The sequence below is a fragment of the Pan paniscus genome, chromosome 10 (genome assembly GCF_029289425.2).
Source record: "Pan paniscus chromosome 10, NHGRI_mPanPan1-v2.0_pri, whole genome shotgun sequence".
In the NCBI taxonomy this organism is placed as follows: domain Eukaryota; kingdom Metazoa; phylum Chordata; class Mammalia; order Primates; family Hominidae; genus Pan; species Pan paniscus.
Window position 1 is genome coordinate 124,160,539 of NC_073259.2, and position 27,929 is coordinate 124,188,467.

Consider the following 27,929-nt stretch of genomic DNA (forward strand, 5'->3'; position numbering starts at 1 on the left):
AGACCTGATGTAAGATTACAAATGTCACCAGAGCAGCCACAGCCTAGCTCGGGAAGCCATTTCCCATATGAGACAGTTGGGAGGTATAGAAGGCAGCCCATCACTAGCTCTGTTCTTTTCTGTGCCCTTCAAATTATTTAAGTATGACGGTTTTCATAGATTTCCCTACCATAACCTCAATAAAATTACATCTTCTGTTAATCATCGAGTTACAGAGCATCTCACACAGGCTAAATTTTACATTACTTCATAATAGAGTATCTCCACCAGCCTCAAAGCCTTTTGCTCACCATTCCAATCCAAATCAAATATATATGCAAAGAAGTCTCCTTCCTAGAAACTACAATGCTCCCAATCCCTAACCAAATAAAATAAACCTACATAATCGAGGGGTTGAAGAAACCTTTCCCGAGTAATCCCTATATTTTCTTTTTTTTTTTTTTTTTTTTTTTTGATACGGAGTCTCACTCTGTCACCCAGGCTGGAGTGCAGTGGCGTGATCTTGGCTCACTGCTACCTCTGCCTCCCAGGTTCAAGCGATTCTCCTGCCTCAGCCTCCTGAGGAGCTGGGATTACAGACGCGCCCCACCACGCCTAATTTTTGTATTTTTAGTAGAGACGGGGTTTCACCATGTTGGTCAGGCTGGTCTTGAACTCCTGATCTTGTGATCCGCCTGCCTCAGCCTCCCAAAGTACTGGGAGTAAAGGCATGAGCCATCGCACCAGGAGATCCCTATATTTTCATTACTTTAGGCTACTACTGTGCCCTAGTGGATACAGTCTCCTCTTGCCAAGCAAGCCCTATTAATCCCATCCTCTCTAACATGCCTGTCCGGTTAGCCTCTTTTACAGGCCTGGCCTCACCTGAAATGTCCACTCTAATGTAATTCCAAAAGCTTTATCTCTCCTCTAGTTTTAAACGTTTACTGTCTAATCTCATTCTCCAACTACCAAATAAAATTATGTACTTATTTATTTATGTTTAGAGACAGAGTCTCACTCTGTTGCCCAGGCTGGAGTGCTGTGGCAGATCAGAGCTCACTACAGCCTCAAACTCCTGGGATGAAGCCATCCTCCTGCCTTGGCCCCACAAATAGCTGGGACTAGAAGTGCACATGTCACCACAGTCAGCTAATCTTTATTTTTTATTTCTTTAGTTTTAATTTACTTTTATTTTTATTTAGAGATGGGGGTCTCACTTTGTTGCCCAGCCTGGTCTCAAACTCCTGGCCTCAAGCAATCCTCCTGACTCAGCCTCCTGAGTAGCTGGGCTTAGAGGCACAAGCCGCTGCTCCCAGATCAATTTTGTTTTTTAAATTTAAAGTCTTAATTCCTTCCCTTGACTGAAAAATATTCACTAAATAGCTACACAGACTGATTAGTCTCAGGGCGAATGTTTCTTTCTAGACATTTACAAATAGACATGTGCTTTCAGTCACTTGTTCTACGATATCTGTACTGTCTCTTTCATTAAAGTATATTGCTCCTTAAGTCTAAAGACTCATTCTCCTACTTTCTTTAGAGAAATAAACACTGTTATTTCAATAAAATTGGTATTTATTGATTACTCATTTCTTGCTTCTGTTATCACATTATACCCAACGACTGTCAATGTTACAATGTTACATCACGATTTCTTCAACTAGGGCGGTACATCCCACCATGCTCCAGTGAGTATGTTATTCTGAAATCCCTTCACCACCACATCCAAGGACATTGCTCATTTTCTTTTTTTTTTTTTGAGACGGAGTTTCACTCGTCGCCCAGACTGGAGTGCAATGGCACGGTCTCGGCTCACTGCAACCTCCGCCTCCCAGGTTCAAGTGATTCTCCTGCCTCAGTCTCCCAAGTAGCTGGGATTACAGGCATGTGCAACCACACCTGGCTAATTTTGCATTTTTAGTAGAGTCAGAGTTTCATCATGTTGGTCAGGGTGGTCTCAAACTCCTGACCTCAGGTGATCCACCTGTCTCGGCCTCCCAAAGTGCTGGGACTACAGGTGTGAGCCACGTGTCCGGCCTCATTTGCCCTTTGATAATCACCTCTATTACAATAACACAACACATTGAAAGATAGGAATAGACAAATATAATGCTATTGTTATCATAATTATAATTCCAATTTTCCCCACATTATTTTCACTGTATATTCCAAGTAAAATATCTTAACTCTAAACACTGAATCTTGGCAAACAGAGCAGCTCTGGGCCAAAGGCAATTTTACAGCTGTGTTATAAACTACCATGGGGTAAATATGCTGACAATCCATTAGTACAGCAGCACCAGCTGACTGCTCTGAAGAGCCATTATGTTTTACAAATGTCAGATACCCACAGATTAAAGTCTCCCTAAGTAAGTATGGACATGATTAAGCATAAAACAGCTTCAAAAGACCCAAGTAATCTTCTCTTGTATGCAAAGCAATCATCTGCATTTCAGAGAAAAAAAATGAGCTTTCTATTGAAATTAACATATATTTTATTCTAAAAAGTTAATAAAATTTAAAGTATACTACTGCACATAATGCCAATGTGACAGCACTGTGTCAGACCTTTCAAGTATTTCTACACAGCTAGAAAAGCGAGATTTTCCTAAGTCCCATATGTGGTACAAATCACTGAAGCAATAAGAAAAACTCTTTTAAGTTTTTGAACTGCACATATTTTCCGGCTTTTTAAAACTTTTACATCCAATATTTTACTTTATTTTGATAGAGTTAGGTGAAAAGGATATGGTATATTATGAAAACTTATACTAACTATCCTAACAAAGTAACAGCCATTAGGTCTGCAATACTAAAAATGCCAAATGAAGAAACTCTTGAAAAATGATTACAGATTTTTTTTCCCATCGTCTATTGATAGCCAAAGTACTTTTCCCTAAGGAGTGTGAGGCAATCTGAACTTAAAACACAAAGTGTAACCTTTGAGAAGTTAATCATCAATACCTAACAAAATTTCCCTAAATTGAGGACTGATAAAGAACAATCTCAACTGGTGTATTATTAGAAAGGGAGGAAGGATGGAAAGAAGTAGAGGGGACTAGCAGAGACTCTACGTAAGTAAAAACTACATTTTATCATTCTGTGCAGTTTTCCAACAAAAAAAGATAACTGATCACTAAGAAAATAGGAAGCACATTTACTTTTTCAAAAGCAAGGAAAAATAAGTGTAATTGCATGATCTAAAACTATAAAATTCAGAATGTATACTCTCAGATACTGAAATTCTGACAAATTACAAATAAAAAATGTACCAAAAGAAGCCAATAAGTTTTAAAAACCAGGTATAAATATAGCCATAGGTATGTTTCAGAAACATATCTGTTTCAGTAACATAACTGGCCAGCTGTCTGGAAGACAGATTACAGTAACAGAAGGGGAAGATAACTCAATTAATAGGTATGGTAGACATATTCTTTTCCCAAAGGTATACTATCCCAATGTGTATACTATATAAATAAATGCTATCCCTTCCTGTCCCACTGATATCAAGCTTGGCCATGTACCTTGGGTATCTTCCTACTGAAAGATGATACCTTGTTATGCATTAGATTTTAAGGTTGGTGCTGAATGTCTTGGCCAATGAAATGTGAGCAGAAATGGGATATACCACTTCCAAGCAAAAGCATTAATGGGCGACCATGTGCTCTGCCACTGCTCTGTGCTCTCTACCATGGGCCCACCAAGTCATACCCAGGAGGGTGCCCTGCCAACATGAGTTGTGGAGGGAAGAGGATATAGTACTATAATCAATTACTCACAATGAACATGCAACATGAGCATGAAATAAACTTCTATTGGATGAGCCAGTAACATCTTTGAGGTCTTCTGTTACTACAGCATAACTGAGCCTAACCTGACTGAATACTTCATAAAACACTTATGGTATCTTGAAGCAGGCCAAAATGAAGAGAATGGGACCAACTGGATGGACTTCTGGAAGGCTGGCAAGAAAAGGTGGGGAATTCAATATTATATATTAAGAACCACAAACAAAAAAAGAAAAATGCAGGAGGGTCGAGATATCAAAAAGGCCATCACATGGAAGCAGAACTGGTTGCGTTATAAATGATCCCAAAGAACAGAGTTAACGAAGAAATGAAAGTTAGAGGAAGACAGGCTTCTGCTCAGTGTAAGACTTTCTAATACTAAGCACTCTTTAAAGATAAAAAGAACTCTTTGGAAAACTGTGCTTACTTAACCAAAAGTATATATTCAGTAGAAAAGATATTATAAGGCTGGGTACAGTGGCTCACGCCTGTAGTCCCAGCACTGTGGGAGGCCGAAGTGGGCAGATCACTTGAGGTAAGGAATTCGAGGCCAGCCTGGCCAACATGGTGATACCCCATGTCTACTAAAAATACAAAAATTAGCCAGGTGTGGTGGTGGGTACCTGTAATCCCAGCTACTGGGGAGGCTGAGGCAGGTCAATCGCTTGAAACCGGGAGGCAGAGATTGCAGTGAGCCAAGATCGCGCCACTGCACTCCAGCCCAGGCAACGGAGCGAGACTCTGTCTCAAAAAAAAGGGGGGGAAAAAAAAAGGTATTATAGAAAGGGATTCCATGATTAGCTGGGTAAACTGACTATGTGACTTTTAATGTTTGTCTCCAACTCTGAAAAGGTAATACCAATACTTCTGTTAGCTAGTATCAACAACAGTTAACCACTTATTGAGCTCTTACAATGAGAAAGGTACTGTGCTGAGCCAAAGAACCCTTCACCATGTTACTGGTGAAGGAACAGGAGCTCAGCAGGCTTTAGTCACTGGCATGTGTCACACAGTTAACTGGCAGAACTGGGACCCAAAATATCTCTTATCTCTGAAGGAAGTGAAGAAAAGGACTTAAACAAACACGTACCCCCAAAAAGAGACATAAAATTAAAGCTAACTATGTTATCTTCTGTCTGATATCGTTATGGACAATGCTCTTGAGTAAGTAGCAGTGATCTTTTCGGTGTTTTTAATGGACAGATGACCCTAGCTAGATATATACAATGTAGTTTCAACAAATACTGAAGAGTTACAAAAGTAAGTGAAAGGTGAAAATATTTAAAGTCACATTACCATAGAATTTAAAATATTCTACACAGCATCAATATAAGATTACCTCAGCACCAATCAATAGCAATGACGAATGAAATTGTATTATTCTGTGAGAAATTTCCTTAATTTCTATAGTAAAATTGTTTTTCAATAACTCACTTCAGTGACATTATTCTGCATACAATAGAAATTGCAGCCTTTTGGAAAGAAGGTCAATTTACATGGCTCCTGCTTAGCTGTGAGAGATTCTCAAGGTAGTAAATGAAATTCCCTTTTAATTAAACCTATCTTATGCTTAAAAAATAAAAAGCAGAAATAATAGATCACAATACAAACTTTGTTAACATGCAAACTAAGGAAAAAATGGCTAGGGAGAGACACAAACACTCTCCAAGTGATAAAGTCCTTGCTGATCTGTTTTAATATCCTCAGTTGGGCCGGGCGCCATGGCTCATGCCTGCAATCCCAACTCTTTGGGAGGCCAAGGCGGGTGGATCACGAGGTCAGGAGTTCGAGACCAGCCTAGCCAATATGGTGAAACCCCATCTCTACTAATACAAAAATTAGCTGGGCATGGTGGCACGTGCCTATAGTCCCAGCTGCTTAGGAGGCTGAGGCAGGAGAATTGCTTGAACCTGGGAGGCGGAGGTTGCAGTGAGCCGAGATCGTGCCACTGCACTCCAGCCTGGGCAACAGAGCGAGACTCCATCTCAAAATAAACAAACAAACAAACAAACAAAAAAACCCCTCAGTTCTAGCTTTCAAGCCAGAAACTCACAATATCCACATCTTATCTGAATAGAAATGAAAAGGCATAACAGAAAATTGCCAGGAATAAGACAGTAAATAAATTCTCAATAAATTCATATTGTAAACAGGTTTTTCAAAGACTACAACAAATGGTTGTACAGGTATCCAACATTTTGGCTTCCCTGTGTCTCATCGGAAGAACTGTCGTGGGCCACACATAAAATAGACTCTAACATTAACAATAGCTGAGCTTGAAAAGAAAAGGGGGGGGGGGCGCATGGGGGGTGGGGGTGAGCTGTGCGTAATTTTCATGATATCCACCACCACAGATAAGCAAGCATATATTAGCCCTTCCAACTTCTGTTGACAACGAATAAACGGAGCCAACAACAATCATTTAAATTAGCTTTCCTATCTCATGAGCAGGGTCATTTTCATTCATAGAACAAAGTTACATTAAGTTTGATAAGAGAAAATTATTATCTTAAAGAACAACAGGATTAGTACCATTTTTCAAAAGAATCTGAAGTCATCCATACAAACTACATGAAGATGGTTTGTTTGATCATTATTTTCTAAAAGAAAAGATGTTTTATTTGTTTCAAAATTGACTCCTGTAGGAGGGCTCAAATAGAGCATTCTGGAACTACTTTAATGAAATTTGAAAGAATACAAATCAAAGTATGTAAAATAAAAAATTTATGGTGAAAATAATTACTGACATTAACAGTATGTGAGGCATTATGTGGCACACATGATATATATCTATCATCTAGCAAAAGCTCAAGGTACATGGTGTTCTGTACTTAAATGTTAACTAAGGCTTAGTGAGATTAGGGTAACTGTCCAAGTAACAGACCCTGAAATAAAGCCAAGGAATAACCCAAAATTCTTTAGAACTATCCCAAACTTTATATGGCATAATTAATTTCCTTTTTTTTTTTTTTTTTTTGAAACAGGGTCTCACTCTGTCACCCAGGCTAGAGTGTGGTGGCATGAACACAGCTCACTGCAGCCTCAACCTCCTGGGCTCAAGCAATCTTCCCACCTCAACCTCCCAAGCAGCTGTGACCACAGGAGCACACCATCATGCTCGGCTAACTTTTAAAATTTTTGTAGATACATGGTCTCACCATGTTTCCCAGGCTGACAATTTTCTTATAAATAATAGTTTAATTTGACCTGACTTCAATTTCCAACAAAAATTCTGAATTCATGAGCCAAAAATAAATGAATTACCTGCATTTCCCCTCCCTCCCAGTTTTTCTGCTCTTCTAATTGTCTCTCGACAAAGAAACATGCTACCGTTGCCAGTACAAAACTTAAAAGAATGTAATTCATTTTCGCATTTGTTCGTATTCTTCTGAAAGGAATAAATCATGATATTAAAAAAAAAAACACAGTGAGCTACAATTTTAAAATATACTTTGTTCACATACCTTGTAACTTTGTATAAAAAGAATTGTGCTTAAACGTGTGTTAATTATTGCAGAGATACCAAGAGCTTTATTCTGGTACAGGATTATGGCAACAGTAAGTTTTCCACATTTTCTTGGATAGAGTTTGTGTGTACTTTGTTTCGTTTTACAGTGGGAGACAGAATTACCAAATATTTAGAATACTTAAGAGTACTCAACTCTTAAATCAATGGTTCCACATGCATAGTACACCTTAGTAACTGATGATTTCTAGGTCTACTCCAAAAGACAGATTTGGAGGAGCACTCAGAGGAGCTAAAGTTGAGAATGAGAAATAGAGAAATCTTCTGTGAGAAAAGTCTTTCTGAGTAGCTTAAATAACATATCAACTGTAGTTCAAGTGTCCTAAGCAGTTGTATTATAGTGGTAACCACCCTAGGCAATAGTTTGGATAAGAAACTGGTAAGTCCTCACAGCTTTGATTACCTGAAAGTACTACATATAGACTCAGGAAGAGACGTAAAAAGTTTTTCTCATACAAGCTCTTAATGAACCCATTCTTTCTCATCCACTTCTCCCCTCAAAACACTATTCAGAGCCTGGAACATATTGTTATGCCAGAAAGTAAGGGGATGCTCCAACGATGGGATCATGTCAAAAGGACATAGGAGTGAGCCATGACAAAGGGGCTTCCTCTGACCAAATCTGGAAGAATTTAAGCATCAAAATAAATGATGGTAAAAATCAACTATAATCCATTGAATAAAATAACAATCCATGGGTCCCAATTTACATAGCAAGATTAAATAAATAAATAAATAGGGAAATAAAATGGAAGAAAATGAAAAAGCTCTTCCTTACAACAGGATGCCAACTAATAAAAAGTAGAAAGAATGGTGGCATTTGAAAATGAACAGTACAACCATAATGGTAATAAATGATTTAAGCAAGGACTACCAATATAGTCTAAAACAAATAAATGAAAATTTGATGAGAAATAGGATAATTATACAATCTCATTGTATCTGGCCACAAATTACATATTAATTACAAACATAAAATTGACAAAGATAACAGTTAACAAAATACTTATTAGTTTATAGCGGAGAAACTTGACAGAACATTACCTCAGTCAATTGACAGAACATGTTAACATCACTAATAATGGGACACTGACGGTATGAGCCTACTGAAAACACAACATCACTTCTATGGTATTCCTACTACTAATAAAAAGCATAACCTGAATTTAAGCATGAGAAAACTATCTCAAACTGAAAGTCAATATAAGGTTTGAACTCATCAAAAATATCAATGTCAAGAAAGAAAAAAAGGCTAAAGAACTGTTCTGGATTTAAAGAGACATGAAAACTAAATACAATGTATGATCATGGATTGAATCTTAGGAGGTTAAGCTATAATGGATGTAACTGGGACAACCAATGACATCTGAATTGAACTACGGGTTAGATAATGGCATTTTATCAATGTTACATTTCCTAATTTTTATTATGATACTGTGCTAATATACCTTTGTCCTTAGGAAACATACACCAAATACTTAAGGGTAAAAAAGAACATCAATCTTGAGTTTACAAATATGCAAATGATTTAGGGAATAAATTTTAAAAATAAAAACTACCGTTGAAGGGCAGGGAATATGGGAGTTCTTTGTACCATTCCCAAAACTTCCCTAAATTTCAAATTATATCAATAGAAAGAGAAACTAAAGATTTATGTAATTTTCATACTAGCAATAAATCATTGCAAGTGAAAAGTTTTTGAAAATTACAGGAAACTCTCGGTATCTAGCAATATACTTGGTTGTCTGCAAACCACTGTCTGCTGTTCCTTCTCTTACCTTTCTAACAGATTGTGGATCGCTTTGAAGAGCAGCGTCCTACATTCATAGGAAAGGCCATTTTCCCAGAGTCCTTCTTCCACAACTGAAAAAAAAAAGAAAAAAGAAAAAAAAAGAACCAGTAAAAAGGACATCCAAATAAAAAGAAACTTTTAAAACATTTTTCTAAAGCAAAGTTCATGAGTTAATTTAAATCACTTAAATAATCTCACACTGAAACAGAGAGTGGAATTTAAGTATTTGCCCAAAGTTAGAAAATACTTACGTACAAAAAAAAGTAATGTGTCTTGGTTTTAAAGTCTGAAATATGAGGCATGGTGTAACACTCCTCCCATAAATGTCTTTACAATCTGCTTCTTCAAAGTTTAAAATCATTTAAAATTCTCAAATTAATCTATTTAAGAGTATCGCAAAGACTAATTTTGTTAAAGTTCTATTGAAAGGTAAAAAGAATGTCACAAATTAATAGCAAAGTTATAAAATGTTTTTTAGAGGGAAAATCAAGAGGAAAAAATTCCAAAAGTGTCAGATTTACACAAATGTCTTTACATGTTTTGAAGGTCTAAAGGACATGATTTTAGAGACTGTCAGGAAATTACATCTTCCCAGAACATCAAATTTATTTCCTGAATTTATAATTTTGTTAATGTTTGACATTTTGGGAAGTATCTTGTTTGCCTCTGAAATATATTATAACATTGAGCCACAAGTAACTCCAACACCAAAAGAATCCAACGTATTAACAATGTCCCATGCATTCCTAAAATTCCTTTTATTTTCATAAATATATAAACAGATACAAAATGTCCTAGAGAAGACAGTTAATTTCCTTTTAAATTACACTAGTTCAATGCAAGACAGCAAAAAATTGGAAGGATGAAAACAACATTTACAGAAGAAAATTTCCTCTCTTTTACTTGTTATCTTGACAAAAGCACTCAGAGGAGAAAATTCTGACAGAATTAAAACACACATGATATCCACAAGGCATGTTTAATGCTTTTACCACACCAGTAGACATACCAAAATGCATCTCCATATTCTCAAATCAGACAGCATTTGAAAAACTACACATTCAGGCCTTTTATCTATTAGACTTTCTGAAAATTACAAAGCTGAATTTTTTTTTCCTGGTTATGTCAAATAACTTTTTGTCTTCCTGCCTATGTGGCTAATCCTGAGTCACCAAATTTTCCCAAAGCAATCTCTGTCTAAAACAGTTATGATATTTATAGCAAGAGAAATAAAGTACAGCAAACAGAAAAACATTCCTGCTAACAAATGATAGTCTTTGCTTAAGACAGAACATTCCGAAATTTCCAACAATGCTCTGCAGGTATCATGAATCTATGTTCCCTCTGACACATTTATCCTTTGGGTAGAATTTTTCTGGGTTTGAAAAAGAGCTAATATCTCAATAGAAAGAACACCCCACATTAATTTGTTTTTATTTCCTAATGTGTTTCACTGACCCTAAGGCACCATCAAGTTTGAGATACACCATTATTTTGCAAACCACCAGGAGAAGAGGGGAAGGTGACAAACTATAACATCATTCCTATCACTTACAATTTTTACCTTCCAATTATTCAAAGAGCTCCTTTAAACTTATTGAGTCCTAGTCATCACATTCCATTATTATGCATACATAATACAGATAATATAAGCAAAATAAATTAGTTAAAAATTCCTAACTACATCAATATTCCAAGTCTACCTCTTCTGAATCACTCTTCAACCCAGTCACTGGTGCAGTATCTTCCTACATAATCATCCTCTGTGCCATAAAGAGTGCTGGTGATGCAGCACTTGTGAAGAGTGTGCCACTTTTATTTCCATAATTTTCTTCCACTGGTGACACCTATTCGGCACATTGTTTAAAACTTCTGATATTAAAATCTCCAAATATACTTGAAAATAGGGGGCTGGATGTGGTGGCTCACAGCTGTAATCCCAACATTTTGCAAGGCCGAGGCAGAAGGATTGCTTGAGCCCAGCAGATCAAGACCAGCCTGGGCAACACAGCCAGTCCCCATCTCTACAAAAAAAAAAAAAAAAAATTATATATATATATAAAATTAGCCAGGTGTAGTTGTGCACGCCTGTTGTCCCAACTACTCTGGACGCTGAGGCGAGAGTATTGCTTGAGCCCAGCAGGGTCAAGGTTGCGGCAAGCCATGATCATGCCACCACTGCACTCCAGCCTGCGTGACAGAGTGAAAGCCTGTCTCATAAAAAATAAATAAAAAGGAGGGAGGGAGGGAGAGAGTGAGTGGAGGAGGAAGAGGGGAAGAGGGAGAGAGGAGGGGGAGGGGAAGAGGAAAAGGGGAGGGAGGGGTAAGAGGGAGAGGGGAGGGAGGGGGGAAGAGGGAGAGGGGAGGGGGGGGAAGAGAGAGAGGGGAGGGGGGAAGAGAGAGAGGAGAGGGGGAGAGGGAGACAGAAGGGGGAGATCGATAAAGAAGGGAGAAGAAAATAGAATAACAAGTCCCAATAAATTCCTAAGCCAAATAATCAACTTTATGTCTCCTGCTGCAACCACCCTTTTTGTTTTTATTTTTGATATACTTTATGGCAAATCCCACTCCTAAATACTTCAGCGTGCATCAAATCATATTCTCAGCAAGGTCTGCCAATTCTCTCTTAAGTCTTCTTTGATCAAGTACAGCCCTTTTCCTTTTTTTTAAACATGCAGTTGACTTGGTGAAGAAACCAGGTTACCTGTCTTAATATCTCATATTCACATCCAATTTCTTCCTCATGATATCATCATTTTACAAGTTTTAATGTTGGTGTTACCTTGACCTTGTCAGAGGATGTCAAAGGAAAGTTTACAAACAACAAACTCCCTCTAATTATTCTCAAATACTTTGTCAACTGAAATACTGAGGTGTTACAGCTCTCCAGGCATGCGCTGTGGAACACTAAACAATTAATGAGCATGCACAGGCAATGCCAGCTTTACCACAATTGCTGTATAGCTGACACAATTTTAATACACCATTAAAATTTTATCCTGATTTCTACAATTTTAAAACAGAACCCAGAAGAGACTTTCTTCTTCAAACAAACAACAACAAAAAAAACTTGAGAGTGATTAACCAAAACCTACAATTAACATCATACTTAGTGGCAAAAGACTGAACCAACGGTAAGGATGTCTGCTCTCACTACTCCTATTCCACATTATACTTGAATTTCATCCAATACAATAGGGCAAGAAAGAAGAAATAATTGTCTCTATTTACATATGACACGACTGTCTATTAGAAAATCCTAAAGAATCAACAGAAAAAATCTACTAGAACTAAAACTGAGTTTAGCCAAATCACTGAATACAAGGTCAACAGACAAAAAACTATCACATTTCTATATTTAGGAATAAATAATTAGAAACTGAAATTTTTTAAAGTACCATTTACAGTAGCACCAAAACCCATAAAATTCTTGGGTATAAATCTTACAAAATATGCTAAAACTACAATACTAACAAAAAGAAATAAAAAAGATAAATAAATTGACCACAAACTAGAAAAATTCTTGATGCCAATTCTTCTCAAAACAAACTACAGAATCAACTCAATTCTAATAAAAATCCCTGCAGGATGTTTTATAGAAATAGCTGAGCTGAGTCTATATATTTATATGAAAAGACAAAGGAACTAGAACCACCAGAACAATGTGGTAAAAGAAAAATACAGAAGTACTTACATCAACCAAGTTCTAGGTTTACTATGAATTAGGATAGAGTAAGCAAGCCAGTACAGTACTGTAGAAAGGATACACATCAATAGAACTGAGTTCAAAAATTGAGCCACAAATTCATTTTTTTTAATTCAACAAAGGTGCCAAGGCAATTCAGTCAATTCAGTAAAGGAAGAAAAGAAAAAGAACCTCAAACCATATAGAAAAAGTAACTCAAAATGAGATCACAGACCTGAACGCAAAACCTAAATCTAGTATTTCTAAAAATACATAGGAGATAAATTTTGGGAGCTTAGGGTAGGCAAAGATTTCTTAGATATGACACCAAAAGCATGATCCATAAAAGAAAAACTGATAAAACAGAGTTTCATCAAAATGAAGAACTTTGGCTCTTCAAAAAATATGGGAAAGTTATGTTAAGCTATGGAAAAGACATGCCACAGATGGGGAATAAACAGTTACAAATCACATATCTGACAAGGACTTGTATTCAGAATACGTTACTTTTTTTTTTAATCTCAAAACTTAACTACCAAAAAAAACACAATTTTTTAAATGGGCAAAAGATTTGAACAGACGGTTCACCAAGTAAGACTAGATGAATAGCAAATAAGTATATGAAAAAGTGCTCAACACCTCATTAGTCATTAGGGAAATGTAAATTAAAATCACAATGAAACTTCATTATCCATTAAAATGGCTTAAAAGAAAAACTGACAATTCTACGTGCTGATTAACATATAGAATACAGTAGCCAGAACTGTCATATACTGCTGGTTGGAATGCAAAAACAGCACAGCCACTTTGGAAAAGTTGCCTTTGGCGATATTTTGTAAAGTTAAACATACATTTACCATACAACCCAATATCCCGTTGTAATATTACAATATCCCGTTGTAATATTGTGAAACACATATTTGGTCCTGTTTCCTGACATACAGCTCCTAAAATCCTTGAAATCTCTAGAGGGCTAAGAATGCTTTTTGTACACTAGTGGCTAAAGAAATGACAGGTGGCCTAGATAGCCTCAGGATGAGGGCTGATTATCAGGGAAATAATCATGTGACCAGAGAGTTAGAACTTTCTATCTCAGCCCCCTATTCCCCAACCCCCACCCTAACTTCTAGGGAGAAGCGCTGAAAGTTGAGTTGATCACTAATGGACAATTAACAATGATTTAATGAATCAAACCTACATGATTATATAACGAAGCTTTCATAAAAACCCAAAAAGACTGAGTTCTGAGAGCTTCAAAATAACTGGACACATGGAGGTTCTTGGAGGGTGGCGCACTCAGAGAAGGCATAGAAGCTCCTGCCCCTCCCTACATAACCTGCCCTATGTATCTCTTCCATTTGGCTGTTCTCTGTACCCTTTGTAATAAACCAGTAAACATAAGTAAAGTTTTCCCTTGAGTTCTGTGAGCCATTCTAGCAAATTAACAGAACCCAAGGAGGGGGCTGTGGGAACCCCAGATTTATAGCCAATTGGTCAGAAGCTTTGGAGGTCCAGACTTACTCCTGGCATCTGAAGTCCCACAGTCCTGTGGGACTAAGCCCTCAACCTGTAAGATGGGATGCTATCTCCAGGTAGACAGTGTCAGAATTGAATTGAATTAGAGGACACCCAGCTGGTGTCCCCTGCAAAACTGATTAATTACCTGATGTAGGGGAAACACCTGCTCTCCACCTCTGCAACATTTGGTCACAGAAGTGTTTTGTGTTGTGAGAGTACATGAGAAAAAGAGTTTGTTTTTCCCCAGAACCTTACATCCTTCTAGGTATATACTCAAGTTTGGAGGATGTAAGGTTCTAGGAAAAAACGAACTCTTTTTCTCCTACTGTACTCTCACGACACAAAACAAACTACATCAAATGTATATAGTAGTTGTATTTGTAAATGCCAAAAACTGGAAACCATCCAAATGTCTCTCAACAGTGGGAAAAACAATGAAATATCTATACAATGGGCTACTACTCAGAAATAAAAAGGAACTTCCAATACAAGAAAAAATATGGATGAATCTCATTATGCTAAGTAAAAAGAAGCCATACTCAGACTATATGCTGTATGATTCATTCATATGTCATTCTCGCAACAGGCAAATTTAAGGTACTGTAAACTTCTCAATGGTTTCCAGGGATGGAGGTGGTGAGACAGGTTGATACCAAAGGGACACCGGAAATTTGAGGGGTGATGGAACCACTCTATATCTTGATTATAGTGGCAGTTACATACCTGCATACATTTGTGCAAACGCGCAGAAATATTATTTACTAAATAATGTATTGTTTACTAAATATGGTAAACTTTACTCACAATCTTTTACTGTTCTAAATTACGAAAACTCATTTTACCATTGGGCCAAGTTTCTAGACTTAAGCCATCATGAATATGCTAATATTGACCTCTTTATTTTCTTAGTATTGTAATCAAAAGGACTCCTACTCTAAATTTATATATAAAAAGCATTCTCTAAATCCAAAAGATATGGTATTTATGTGATTAACCTCCATTCATAAAGTATTAAAAGCAAAAAAAAAAAGTTTGAGTAATTAACAAGGAAATTCAGACTGAAGTAACTGTTCCTAGAGCCCAATGTACCACAGTTATATTCTTCACTTCATAACAAACACTGTATATAATGCAAATGTAACAAAATATAAACATCTTAAGGCATTTTTTTTAATTTTTTGAGACAGGGTCTCGCTCTTTCACCCAGGCTAGCGTGCAGTTACATGATCACAGCTCACTGCAGCCTCGACCTCCCAGCCTCAAGCAATCCTCCTACCTAAGTCTCCCCACTTTCTGGGAGTTACAGGCATAGGCCACCATGCCCAGTTACTTTTTTATTTTTTTGTAGAGATGGGGTCTTACCATGTTGCTCAGGCTGCTCTTGAATCCCTGAGCTCAAGTGATCCTTCTGCCTCAGACTCCCAAAGTGCTGGGATTACAGGTGTCAGCCACTGCACGCAGTCAAAATTTTTATTTTTTAAATGCTAAAAATCATTTTGAAAAATAATTATATGGTCATTCTCATCTGTTCTTTTATATTCTGTAAGCATATAACATAAACTAACAAAGTTTGGGCACTAAGTTAATATAAAATAGGAAAGTAGTAATACAAAATAAAACAAATCATACTATATTAAGCCCTTGTCTAAAGAAAGTGTACTAAAGCTTAGAAAACAATAGAAAATTATAAATTATAAGTTAACAAACAAAATTTAAATATAAATCAGTAGATAATTTAAAAAGCATACAGTGTTTGGATTTAAATTTCCTATGTCTTAGATATTGCATTGAAAATTACATACTAAAGATTCAAGAGTAATCAATTTATCATAAAAAATTATAAGCCAATAACCACTCTAATAAATACTATCAATTTAGGCTATGAAATTAAGGATAATGCATTAATTTGCTGACCCTTTCAATTTACTATCACTAACAAATGCATTTGTCAAACAGAATGTAAATCAGACCATCCTTTTTTTCTCATGATCAGAGAGTTTCCAGAAATACAGGAGCAGCATATGTTTCAATAAATCCCTAAAATTTCAAAATAAGTTAAATCTGCAAAGACATGCTTGGAATCTAATAACAGATAATTTGATCAACATTAACTAGACAACACTACTTGACCGTGTTACGTGTCAAGCACCAGGCTAAGAACTAGGAATGCTCTCAAAAAGCTAACACATGTATGTGCAAACCACTCGGAAGCAAAAACTATTTTGAAACTTTGCAGAATAGCTACTAGCATAAAATGTCTTATATTTTAAATTAACAATTAAATAACATATAATCAAGGTTGGTTTTCTATCCAGAAAACAATCGTTCTTGTTTTATTTTATGTGCCAAGCTTTGAATTAGGCACTACATATAAATGGGGAGGTGGGGAGACTACTCACCACCACACTATGAGACACAGTAACAGACATCTGGCACACTTCTGTCACTCAGTGTCGGGCTTCTTCATTATCACTATCATTAAGAGTCCTAATTGGGATCAAATATAATCACTCCTAACGGAAACTAAAAATACTGATTCTCTCTTTTCCATCCTCCCCTACAGTGTGGACAAGGACATACATTCTAACCCCTACCAGATGCTCCTGGTCCACACCTTTGACTCTGAATCCAGGGACAAAAAGAAAGCCGATGGAGATATCTTTCTGACAGCTCTAGGAACAGAGGCTTCAAGATTAAGTTTTTGGTGCTAAAGTAGCAGAGGTACCACAGCATCTAGTGCTTGGTGGTAGCTAGCAGTACCTTTCTCATTGAACCAGTTCTGTAGCGCTGATTGTAAAAGTGCCAAATAGTTGGATACCCAATATTCTTTTAATCAACTCCTTTTCTTAGTTTGAAGCTAAGAACTCTGATGAATACAGTTGATTCTAATCTCCATTTTATACATGAGAAAATTAACACTTAATCTTAAGAAGGCACAGTGCCTTACACCTGTAATCCTATCACTTTGGAAGATCAAGTGGTAGGATTGCAAGGCTCCAGCACTAAAAAAAACTTTAAAAACTTAGCTGAATGTGGTGGCATGGGCCTGCAGTCCTAGCTTCCTGGGAGGCTGAGGCAGAAGGCTCACTTGAGTCAAAGAGTTTGAGGCTGCAGTAAGCTATGATGGCATGCCACTGTACTCCAGCCTAGGCAAGAGAGAAAGACCCCATATCTTTAAAAAAAAAAAAAAAAAAAAAAAAAAAAATATATATATATATATATATATATGAAACTTGTCCAAAGTCACATAACTAAGAAGTCTTAAGAATTTGTAGTCGAACTGAGCTACAGTCAGCAGCATACAGGGATCAAATGCTTTTACACCTACTGTTACAAATAATAAATATATTAATCATTCCATTAACTGAATTCCTCAAGGGGAAGCAATTTATTTTCATAGCTGCTGTGGCTAGAACTTCTCGGATATTCATAAACATGCATAGAGTTGACTTGATTATGTATATTTCAAAATGTCATTGAAATTAGCACCAATCTAAAATTTCCTCACATCTACTTAAAGAGGATTAGTGGTACAGATGGGATTCAAATCCAAATGTTCTGACTCTGACACCCATGCTCTTTCCCCTACACAACACTTAGTGTTAAGCAAATCCACTCACTCAACCCTTCTTTAACCATTCTTTTATTCTTAGCACTGGGTAGAAAGGCAATGTTAACACTGAAGTTAAATTTTCCTTTGGTTCCAAAATTTGGACCTAAAATTAATGTGTTCTAGTTACATGTTAACTTTTTCAAAGGCTAAGTCAGACAAAACCACATTTTGGCTTTTTAAAATAATCTCTCTTTCTCTCTCTCTCTCTCACACACACACACACACACACACACACACACACACACACACAGAGTAAGATTTTCTTCAGGGGAAAATACATAAAGAGGGACAGAGTAGTTAGCCTATGTTTCTACAAATGAAATGCATTCTCCCTTTCAAGGTAGACTGAGAAGAAAAACGACTACCAAAAAGTCTATAAGAAGGCCCTATCTTTATGAAACCTACAATCCCTCCACGGCATGCTGTCTCCATTCCAAAAGAAAAAAAAAAAAAAAAACAGGAAAAAAATCCTTTCTAATTCTTTTGATCTTTCCAGTTTCTATTTAAATGCTTATAATACCTTAAGAATATAAAGTAGCAATAAGACTATCTCTATAGACTATGTTTATAAGTCTAATTATGCATAATGGGAGAATTTTCCTAAAATTTTGTTGGTCTCAAAAGAGAAAGAACCAAGAGATCTAAAATGCATGTAAAATAAATGAGTGACAACAGTCAATCAAAGCAAGGCATTTCTAAATTAAAACATTCTCCTGCTGTTATTTTGTCTATTACAGCCAGATTAAAAACTAAAACTAAGTACTACTACAGCTGCCTATTTACAAAGAAAAACTATTTTGGCACTAAAGTTATCTCACTTAAATTATAAAAGCTATAATCAGAATGTGTTTACGTTGCTGTTATTCAACCTTTTTTACTACAGTTATCCTCATAATCAAATATTTAAACTGCAAAAGTAGTATATAAATGTTTTTTAACAGAAAAGAGTGTTTATAAAGGAAAAGTTTTAAATAGTAATTACTGCTTAGTGCCCAAATAATTTTTCAAATCCCCATCAATTGCAATATAACTTCTTTCAACTTCACCAAACATGACTCCTTACAGAATTAATAAGCTTATTTGAAAGAAAAAACATAGAAAAGGTTCAGGGAGAAAAAAAGTCAATATGGCAAAATATCAAAGCAGCATATACTTCAATGATTTTGTGTTTTCCAGCAGAGATCTTGGAAAGATATCCCTTCCAATTCCATAAATGAAACTGACATACTTTACTTGAAGGGGAAAAAAAAAAATGGGAGGAGGGAGAACGGAATAGGGTAGGGAGGAGCATAAAGATTGTGAAACCTTGAAGAAATTCAAGCTCATGCTTTTAGAATTCAGGTCACCCAGCCTTACACAGTTTAAAAGTAGAATTACTTTCAAAGAATACATATTTCCTCTGAGCTATGATACATATTTCCTTTTAATGTATCATATTGCAGCAACAGCTGAAATGAACGTCTAGACATCAAAAACACTTCTTACTCCCACCTACTGCTTTTTTACCTCAGGCATCAAAACTAATGAAACCTATTATCCAGAACATTGAGTTCAGCAACGGCATTGGCCACTGCAAATATTGGAGGTGGGGGAAGGGCACTTTCAGGGATGGCACTCCTTATTCAGCCGTTAAAATTGTTGAAAATCAAATTTCACTCGAAACTCCAGAAATACAAGTAAAGGAAGGCACAGGAAACAAGTACATTGTTTCCCAGTTAGATTTCAGTAACTAATGGCTAAAGATAGCATAGCTCTGAATCCAAGGTTTATCATTTGCCCACTGCCTTTGTTTTCAATTTCTACCTTAAACATATAAAACGCATCGTAGTGTTAAAAAAAAAAATCTTCTGAATTATTAAATCTTCTTCCAAAAACTACACTAATCAGATATTACAACAAGGAAACATGTATCCACTTAATCTAACTGCAGCAAATGAAGGATACCAAGATAAATAAACGATTTTGAAGTATCTGCTTTCTTAAAAACTGACTTACCAAAGAAACTCAGTAACAAAGGAGCACAATGCTACATTAATTATGAAATATAGCACTTCACACATAAAAAAATCCAATGACTTACAACACTACACCACCACTGACTGATCAATTTATGCTGCCATCAGTTGCCTGGTAGAATCTATATTTGAAGTCATTAATAACTAAATGGACTTATTACTTATATCAACTTCAACCTATTTAGAGCTCTGATTTCTTGAATTGCTCATGAGTGTAAAATATTCAGTATCACTTAACAAATCTATGTTGGAAATGGATTGTAACCTTCCCGATGTCAATTCATCAAACAAATAAGAATCATGGATAGAAGATATATACTAAAACGTTCCATTTATTTCAAACTATTTGCAACCTTAAGTGATTACAAATATTGATAATATTTGGCAGACAGAAGCACAATTGCGATTCAAAATTTTAACAGTGTAATATCCTCCTAAGGAATCAGCATGGGTTCTCTGCCAGTTGCAGGATAACCAGAATTTTAATGACAGTTTCTACACAGCATTGTAGCAGTTGAGACACGACCCAAGTTAGCATTTCAATGGATCACAAGACTCCCTGTAAAGCCAGCAAACTTTAAATTGAAGGAAACCATAAAACTAAATTTCGAGATAAACTGTACAAGGCCTTCAAAAGACAACTGCTACAGAAAACAGGCTGCAATGTTACTTTAATAGCTGCACACTGAAAAAGAAATCTTGCACAATGGCTGTTATTGACTTCTCAAAACCAAATTTGTCCCCATTTGCTACTTCTTTCAAATATTTTTTAAAATGATTACCATTTTTAACCTTTAAAATGATTAACATGCTCTTAATATGCTCTAGAATGCATAAACAAGGGTCTAGAAGGATTTAAATTAACAGTTATCTCTGCTAGAATAATGATTGTTTTCTCCTTTACCTGTTTGAGTATTTCCCAGATTTCATGACAGGCATTACTTTTATAAGCTTACATCATATTTGAAATAAATTTTTAAAATAAGGATCCTATATTAAACAAGGCTGTATGTTCAGAAATTACAAGGAAAACCAATATTTTTAAAACAGGAATCATCACAAGATAAATTTTGAGACGGAAAAGCAGACATGTGATTCAGTTAGAACATACACATTTAAATTCATCATTGCTACAAATAAACATTTTATAAACTTCCTCTAGGACAATGATTTTAATAAAGATGAGTCAACTACTGATTTCAACATTAGCACAATTGAGAAGTAAAAATTTAAAATATTTCCTTCCACTCTTCAGACACAAACTAATTTGAATAAAAAACACACGCACATGCACACACACGTGCACACAGAAGCTTGCTACTAAAATTCTGACAGGGCAAGTCCCCAAATTGCCTTTTACACTAAAGCTCAAACAGTTGTCTGTCACTGCTATTACTATGAGTAATCCTTGCAGCTGTAACTGTTTGAAATGCAGCTGTCTCGTTGGCATTCTCTCCCCACCCCCAGCCATGCAGCATTTCTGTTCTTGCTACAATAATCTTAAAGAGCATTTTACAGGAGGCTTAGCCCTGGCTGAGGGCACTCTACGGCGTGACCGAGAGAACATGGAAACACGATTCATTAGACACGCCTGGAGTGATAACAATGGTGCTGCTTCTTACTGCCTTTCATTTCGTACATCAGGCTGAGACTAATGCATTCTCGTTACACAACAAGCACATTTATAGACAGGGGAAAACTGTAATCACCTTTGATTAAGAGACAGCATATTTTTCCTATATGAGCTGCCAGCCATACTGACATAGTAATTATTTTTTAACTGACAGGTTAAAATAGCAAATGTAGCAAAAATAACATCTGCAGAAAGAGAGAGAAAGACGAGAGAGAGAGAGAGAGAGAGAGAGAGAGAGAGAAAGAGAGAGAGAGAGACAGAGACTGACTGACTACTGTGAAGACTTAGGGCACAAAGGTTTCTTTAGACCAAACTCAGTGCCATCTCCTTGAGACCTGATGGGTACCTTGGCTTTTATTTCAGCTTGACGGTCTATGGCAAATATTGCAGAAAGACTCTTACAGAAATTCATTCTATAAATCCAATTTTTTGGAGGCAGAAATTACAAAATTATTTTTGTCACTGAAACAGTAATGACTATTGATCTACCTTCTTTCCACTTCTTTCACCATAGGACTAGAAAATTCAACAGTAGTATCCTTTTTTCCATTATCTTACAACAAAATAATTTGTTCTCTTCACTTTGTTATCTACTTTTACTAGATAATAATTTGTTTTCCTTAATATAAAATGCTACTCCAAGACAGAAAAAAAAACTGCTTTCTACTATACCACAGTTTATAAAATGTAACTTTGATTAAAAACAAGAATGTAGAATAATTACATCAGTCTATCATTTCACTTAACGCCCATCAATCCCTGCACCTGGTGAAGGTTTTAACTGTAAATATAAAGGCCCTAATTTAAATTAGAAAAAAGTCATAAGCCACATTATACTGACAACATATAAAGTCAGTTTTCTTAAGGAATTTTAAAAAGTGAACCACCTTTCCATACACACAAATGCAATCTTCTGTTGGTTTACACGTGTGTTGCTGGGTTGTAGTTTATAGAGAATTTGGTAGTTGACAGGAAAAAAATACTTGTCATAAATTGAAAGATCATAGTTAAACCAAAATATTGGAAAATACTTTTTCAAAGTTAGCAGTCTGTACAATTAAGCAATTAAAGAGTCTCTTTTTTAAGCTTTCTACAACACTATTGATTTTTACACTAAGAATGTGCTACAAAAAACAATTTCCACATGTGAAAATTTGTTAAGACAGAAAAGAAACAAAACTAACCAATAATAAAAAAAAAGTTAAGTCTGGTTCACAAAACTTTGAAACCTGTAATAGCTTTTCAAAAAATAATTATGTAGCCAGGCAATGTGGCAGGAGCCCATAATCCCAGCTATTCAGGCTGCTGAGGTGGGAGGACACACGAGCCCGGAAATTCAAGGCCAGCCTGGGCACTACAGTGTGATCCCATCTCAATCAATCAATCAATCAATGCAAATGGTTATGTACATACAACAAACAAATTTTTGTAAAACAGCAAAATGCTTTAACAATTTTAAATAGTAGGATTTTAGAGTTTTCTGACCTGTGCTACCACAGCAGGTTAGAAATTAGAAAATGTGTAGCCTAACTCTGATATGTCTATAAATGGACCACTGAACACTAATGTGCACTTAAACACAGTGTATTTTGAAGAGAAGTTTTTATGTGTCCCACACAATTTTAGAATTACACAAGCTTAAAATTTTCATCATCTGAAATCAAACAATGAGTCTTATTACAGAAGATAACATCTATACAATTTCTACTGTTGGTGCCCAATCCATGTCTCTCTTATTTTGGTTTTCTGTACTGTGTGAAGTCATGATTCCCCCAAAACTAATCAAACTACTTCTGCATACTTTCCCTGCTTGTCTTCTTTTTGGAAAAGACAAAGTTAATCATCAGTATAAAACATGTCACCACACATTAAAAATTTTTATTTTAAAAACGTTTCAGTTTAAATGTATTCTTAGTAATCAGAACATTTTACTTTCATAAACAACTATGGTTTACATATGAATTTCCGTTATAATTATCTGGCTCTTAATAGAATCACAAATTATTATTCTCAACTTTTAAAAGACAGAATGTACAATTCTCCCCTTGTGTCTTCAAAATTAATTTGTTTATGAATGCAAAAACAACCTCCTGGAAAGCAATAAAAGTTTCTCAAAACTTTAAGTTAAAATATATCCAGGAAAAGTTGTCATTATCCAAAACTTAAGCCAAGAAGTTTCCAACTCATAAGCAAAAAATTTATAAATGACCTAAACACACCAACACTGCCAATATTTTTACTTCATGTTGGTGTTTCAACTCTACAAGATTCCTTTGCATTAACAGGTCAATATGAAAACTGCAAGTCCTTTAGGAAATAAAGGTCAGTTATTTACAGTCGCAGTGGTGTGAATGAGTTCAATCCTATGTTCTTTCGAAATCTGGCTAGAATGGCATTTTGGTTGCAAAGTTAAGTAACACCATTGTTTTGGATAGGGCACAGTCTGGAGTAGGGCAGGCCTGGGTGGCTCCCATAACACAAGGTGCAGTGGTTTCTTCCTGTGGTCCTTGGAGTACTAGAGTCCTGTGCAAGAGCCCCAGTGAGTCCCTCTGGCCCTTTCCATCTCCAGTCTCAACCGGGACAGCTGCAGTTTTATCCAGTTGTAGTTTTAGCCGTTATAACTTAGGAAGTTCTACAGAGAGCTCACTTGAAAAGGTATTACAAATAAATACAAAGAGTTTGCAAAGAGGATAGAATTTGCAAATTACCAGAAAAGTTGAAAGAATAAATCAAACCAAAAACCCAAAAAGCCTGAGCCACTGGGCAATGTTAACACTTCACTGGCTCTGTTGCTTCTTTTATAGTTATCTTTACTTTCTTTGAGATTCTTTCCCACTCAAATTGCGTAATTCTAACAAACTGCACTAGAATGTGGGAAAGCCTTCCAAGACAGATTCTGAGGATTTTAAATGTTTATAAAGTGAACTCCTAACCAATCTACCCCTTCTAGTTACAAAACCCAGGACCCAAACCAACACTGGTCAAGCATTACAGACTAAATCAGTTTGATAGGCAGGCCTTAGAATCTACCCACCATTCAGAATAGATTTTTCATAGGTTAAAAAATATATATATTTTCCAAATAATTAACTTACAAATTATCTTTTGAAACACAGGCTATCAACAGTTTGTCAACTGGTGCTTGAGTATATTAATTCTTCTTTCCATAGTTTAAATACCAGCTATTAAAAAGCATAACAATAAAAGTTACTTTATCACTTTAAAAGACAGAGTTTTTGATAGTGATGGAGCTCTCAGAAAGATTTTTGGTTGCCTGTAGTATTTCTTGGGAGCTACATTAGATCTGTTATATAACAATTCATTTCTTTTGTATGAAATTTTGTTTGTTATAACTCATAATTTAAAAACATTTTTTCAACTCCGATTCAAAAACGAAAAATACATATGAGATAATAGGTTAAAAGTTCAACTGTATATACACCATGATCTCAACTTTTCAGATGTGTGCTTAAATATCTGTAATGGAATAAACAAAAATTATAATTACTATAAATCTTTACCCAAACTTTTTATACTAAATTTTAAATATAAGTACCCCTATGTAGTCCGTTAAACAGTTACTACTCTAACTAAAATATATATTCAAAGGCAATATTACCCACTCAGAATAACTCAGCAGTTCAGATGATAAAGAAAATAACCTAAAGAAACAGTAAACATAAAACAGCTGTTTGGACAGAAGATATACTAACACTTTGTAAAGTACAGAAATTGTCATCCCGTTTCTTTTACAATCCAGCTTCATCAAGAAGCAAAGCTTTTTAAACTAGTCTCCCTGCTTTCACTCAAAGCACCTGAAGTCCATTATTCATGAGAGCCAAAGTAATCTTTTTCAAACCTTAAGTCAATCGTAGCATCCTGCCTCTTAAAGGCTTATTTTAATGGCTTCTCATGGAATTAATAATCTATTTAATAAGCTCCTTACCATGGCCTACAAGGCTCCACCTGATCAAACCTCTGTCTACCTCTTCCAACATCCTCTGTGTACCCATTTCAACAGCACTGGCCTTCTTTTTTCCAACAAAGTGAGCTCAAGACATCTGACTTCCTTTTCCTGTATCTGGCTGTCTCCTCCAAGCGGCATTCCCTACCTGACCCTCTAATGTAAAGTAGTCCTGTCCCAGTCAGTCACTTTCTCATCTATTGCTTTGTAGCAGACAACTGTAAGAAATTATTTACTACTTGTCTTCTCACCCACAAAGAAGAATGTCAGCACGATATGTTCAAGGGCAATGTCAATCCTTGTGTGCTTACTATACTGCAAAGAACCTTCCACAGAGAAAAACATTGTGACCCTGAGGAAAACATTCAAAGTGGAGCAAAATGCAACCTAATATGATTCTAAGGATTTTTATACTACGCAAAATAGCCAAACAGACACGTTTATAAAAGGCTTAGCTTTTCTTCCTACTGACAATTGAAGGCTCTTACTTGAACCCTTGATAATCAACAAGATTAGAATGACTAATGAAGGGTATTCTTGAGGAAAAAAAAAACAAGAAAATAAATTAAAATACCACAATAAACTCACAATGTAAAGTAGTTACTGTCATGAAGTGGGTCTCCTAAGAGTTTAATGTTTTAAAATCAGGCAACTTTAAATTATAAAACTTCTATCCCAATAAGAAACATTTAGAAATGGAATTAACTCTTTATTCTCTTTCCTATGCATAATTCATTCTACTTATCAACTCTATAGGCTATTACTACAGATGATAGCTCTTAATCACTATAAATTTACAATGTCCTATCAGTCGTGTTCATTATATCTGAAATAACAAAATAAAGTTACACAGTTATGGAGTGATATTAAATTAAATTCATATTACATATTGATGTAAGTGCATGTAAACAAGAATAGGGCATATGTGTTCCATGTTCCATTCTATTAGGTACAATGAGCTAAGGTCCCTACAGTATTTATCATAAGCCACATCTACAAAGGTTGAGGAATCTTTTATTTTCCCTTGAAGAATGAGGGGGAACATAATGCAAAAAAAAAAATAAAAGTGGAAAAATGCTGTAGCAGCATTTTTGTGGATGTTTTAGTAATTTTATATTATTTTCTTCCTGGAAAATCAGCTTCCATATAATTATTCTCAAGTATCTCTGGCTTATTCATACACCATATTTTTGTGATTGTTTCTCATCAATTTTTAAAACAGAACTATTTTTAATAAAGTATAACTCAAGGCCGGGCATGGTGGCTCACGCCTGTAATCCCAGCACTTTGGGAGGCCGAGGCAGGTGGATAAAAATATTTATCATCTATTTGAGGATAACCCAAATATTATACTCTGAGACAGATTACTAAAAATCCCATTTTCAGGAGTTATTAAAATGAAGGTGAAGAGAGAAGAAACTGAAATACAATGGCTCTTTTAAATCAGCTAGACAACTATTCACTATTCATATTCATTTTGTATCCTTCAGTCTAGAAAAAGCAAGGCCCTTTTTAACTTTCAATTAGTCATACACTGTCCTGTTTATTTTTTCTCTAGCCATTTTGCCCCTTTGGAGGTGAACGTAAATTAAATCAAAGACATATAATACACAGACACTAATTTGGGAGTGGATTTTTGCCTACCCAAACCAGACATTACGCCTTGGCAAGGGAGCAACTCTGTATAAATAAGACTATTCACAAGATAGAAATGATCAGCACAGGCCAGGCATGGTGGCTCACGCCTGTAATCCCAGCACTCTGGGAGGCCAAGGTGGGCGGATCACCCAAGGTCAGGAGTTCGAGACCAGCCTGGCCAACATAGTGAAACCCCATCTCTACTAAAAATACAAAAATTAGCTGTACATGGTGGCGCTTGCCTGTAGTCTCAGCTACTCTGGAGGCTGAGGCAGGAGAATCACTTGAAACAGGGAGGTGGAGGTCGTAGTGAGCCGAGATCGTGCCACGGCACTCCAGCCTGGGCAACAGAGTGAGACTCTGTCTCAAAAAAAAAAAAAAGGAAAGAAAAGAAAGAAAGAAAAGAAAGAAAAGAGAAAGAAAGAAAGAAAGAAAGAAAGAAAGAAAGAAAGAAAGAAAGAAAGAAAGAAAGGATCAGCACATATCCATTTACCTCGAGAGTAGTCACCAAAACTTCAAAGTGCCATTAAGAACAGCATCAATGCTTTTGTCTAAAAGATCTCAGAGGCTCTATAACAGACCCTTGATATCATAAACATTCATGACTTTCCAGGAAACCAACAGGTTTCTTAAACTCACAAAAAACTGCCTAAACATTTTTGATTAACTATGAAAATCATACTGTCCTTTGAAAGTGATCATACTTGTATAAATTTAAGAAAAAAAATCTTGGCCACACTGGAATAACATAAAAATGTTTTATACTTGCTTTACT

General features: G+C 35.8%; 1 protein-coding gene across 3 annotated transcripts in view; it reads right to left on the reverse strand.

Moving 5' to 3' along the window:
• The window catches only part of MED13L (mediator complex subunit 13L), a 319,479-nt gene that overhangs the window by 144,655 nt on the left and 146,895 nt on the right, over positions 1-27,929 (reverse strand). For all 3 annotated transcript variants that reach the window (XM_034934593.3, XM_034934592.3, XM_055096226.2), the window contains exon 3: positions 9,075-9,159. In XM_034934593.3, the coding sequence (XP_034790484.1) occupies positions 9,075-9,159 (85 nt within the window). The remainder of the gene's footprint in view (positions 1-9,074; positions 9,160-27,929) is intronic.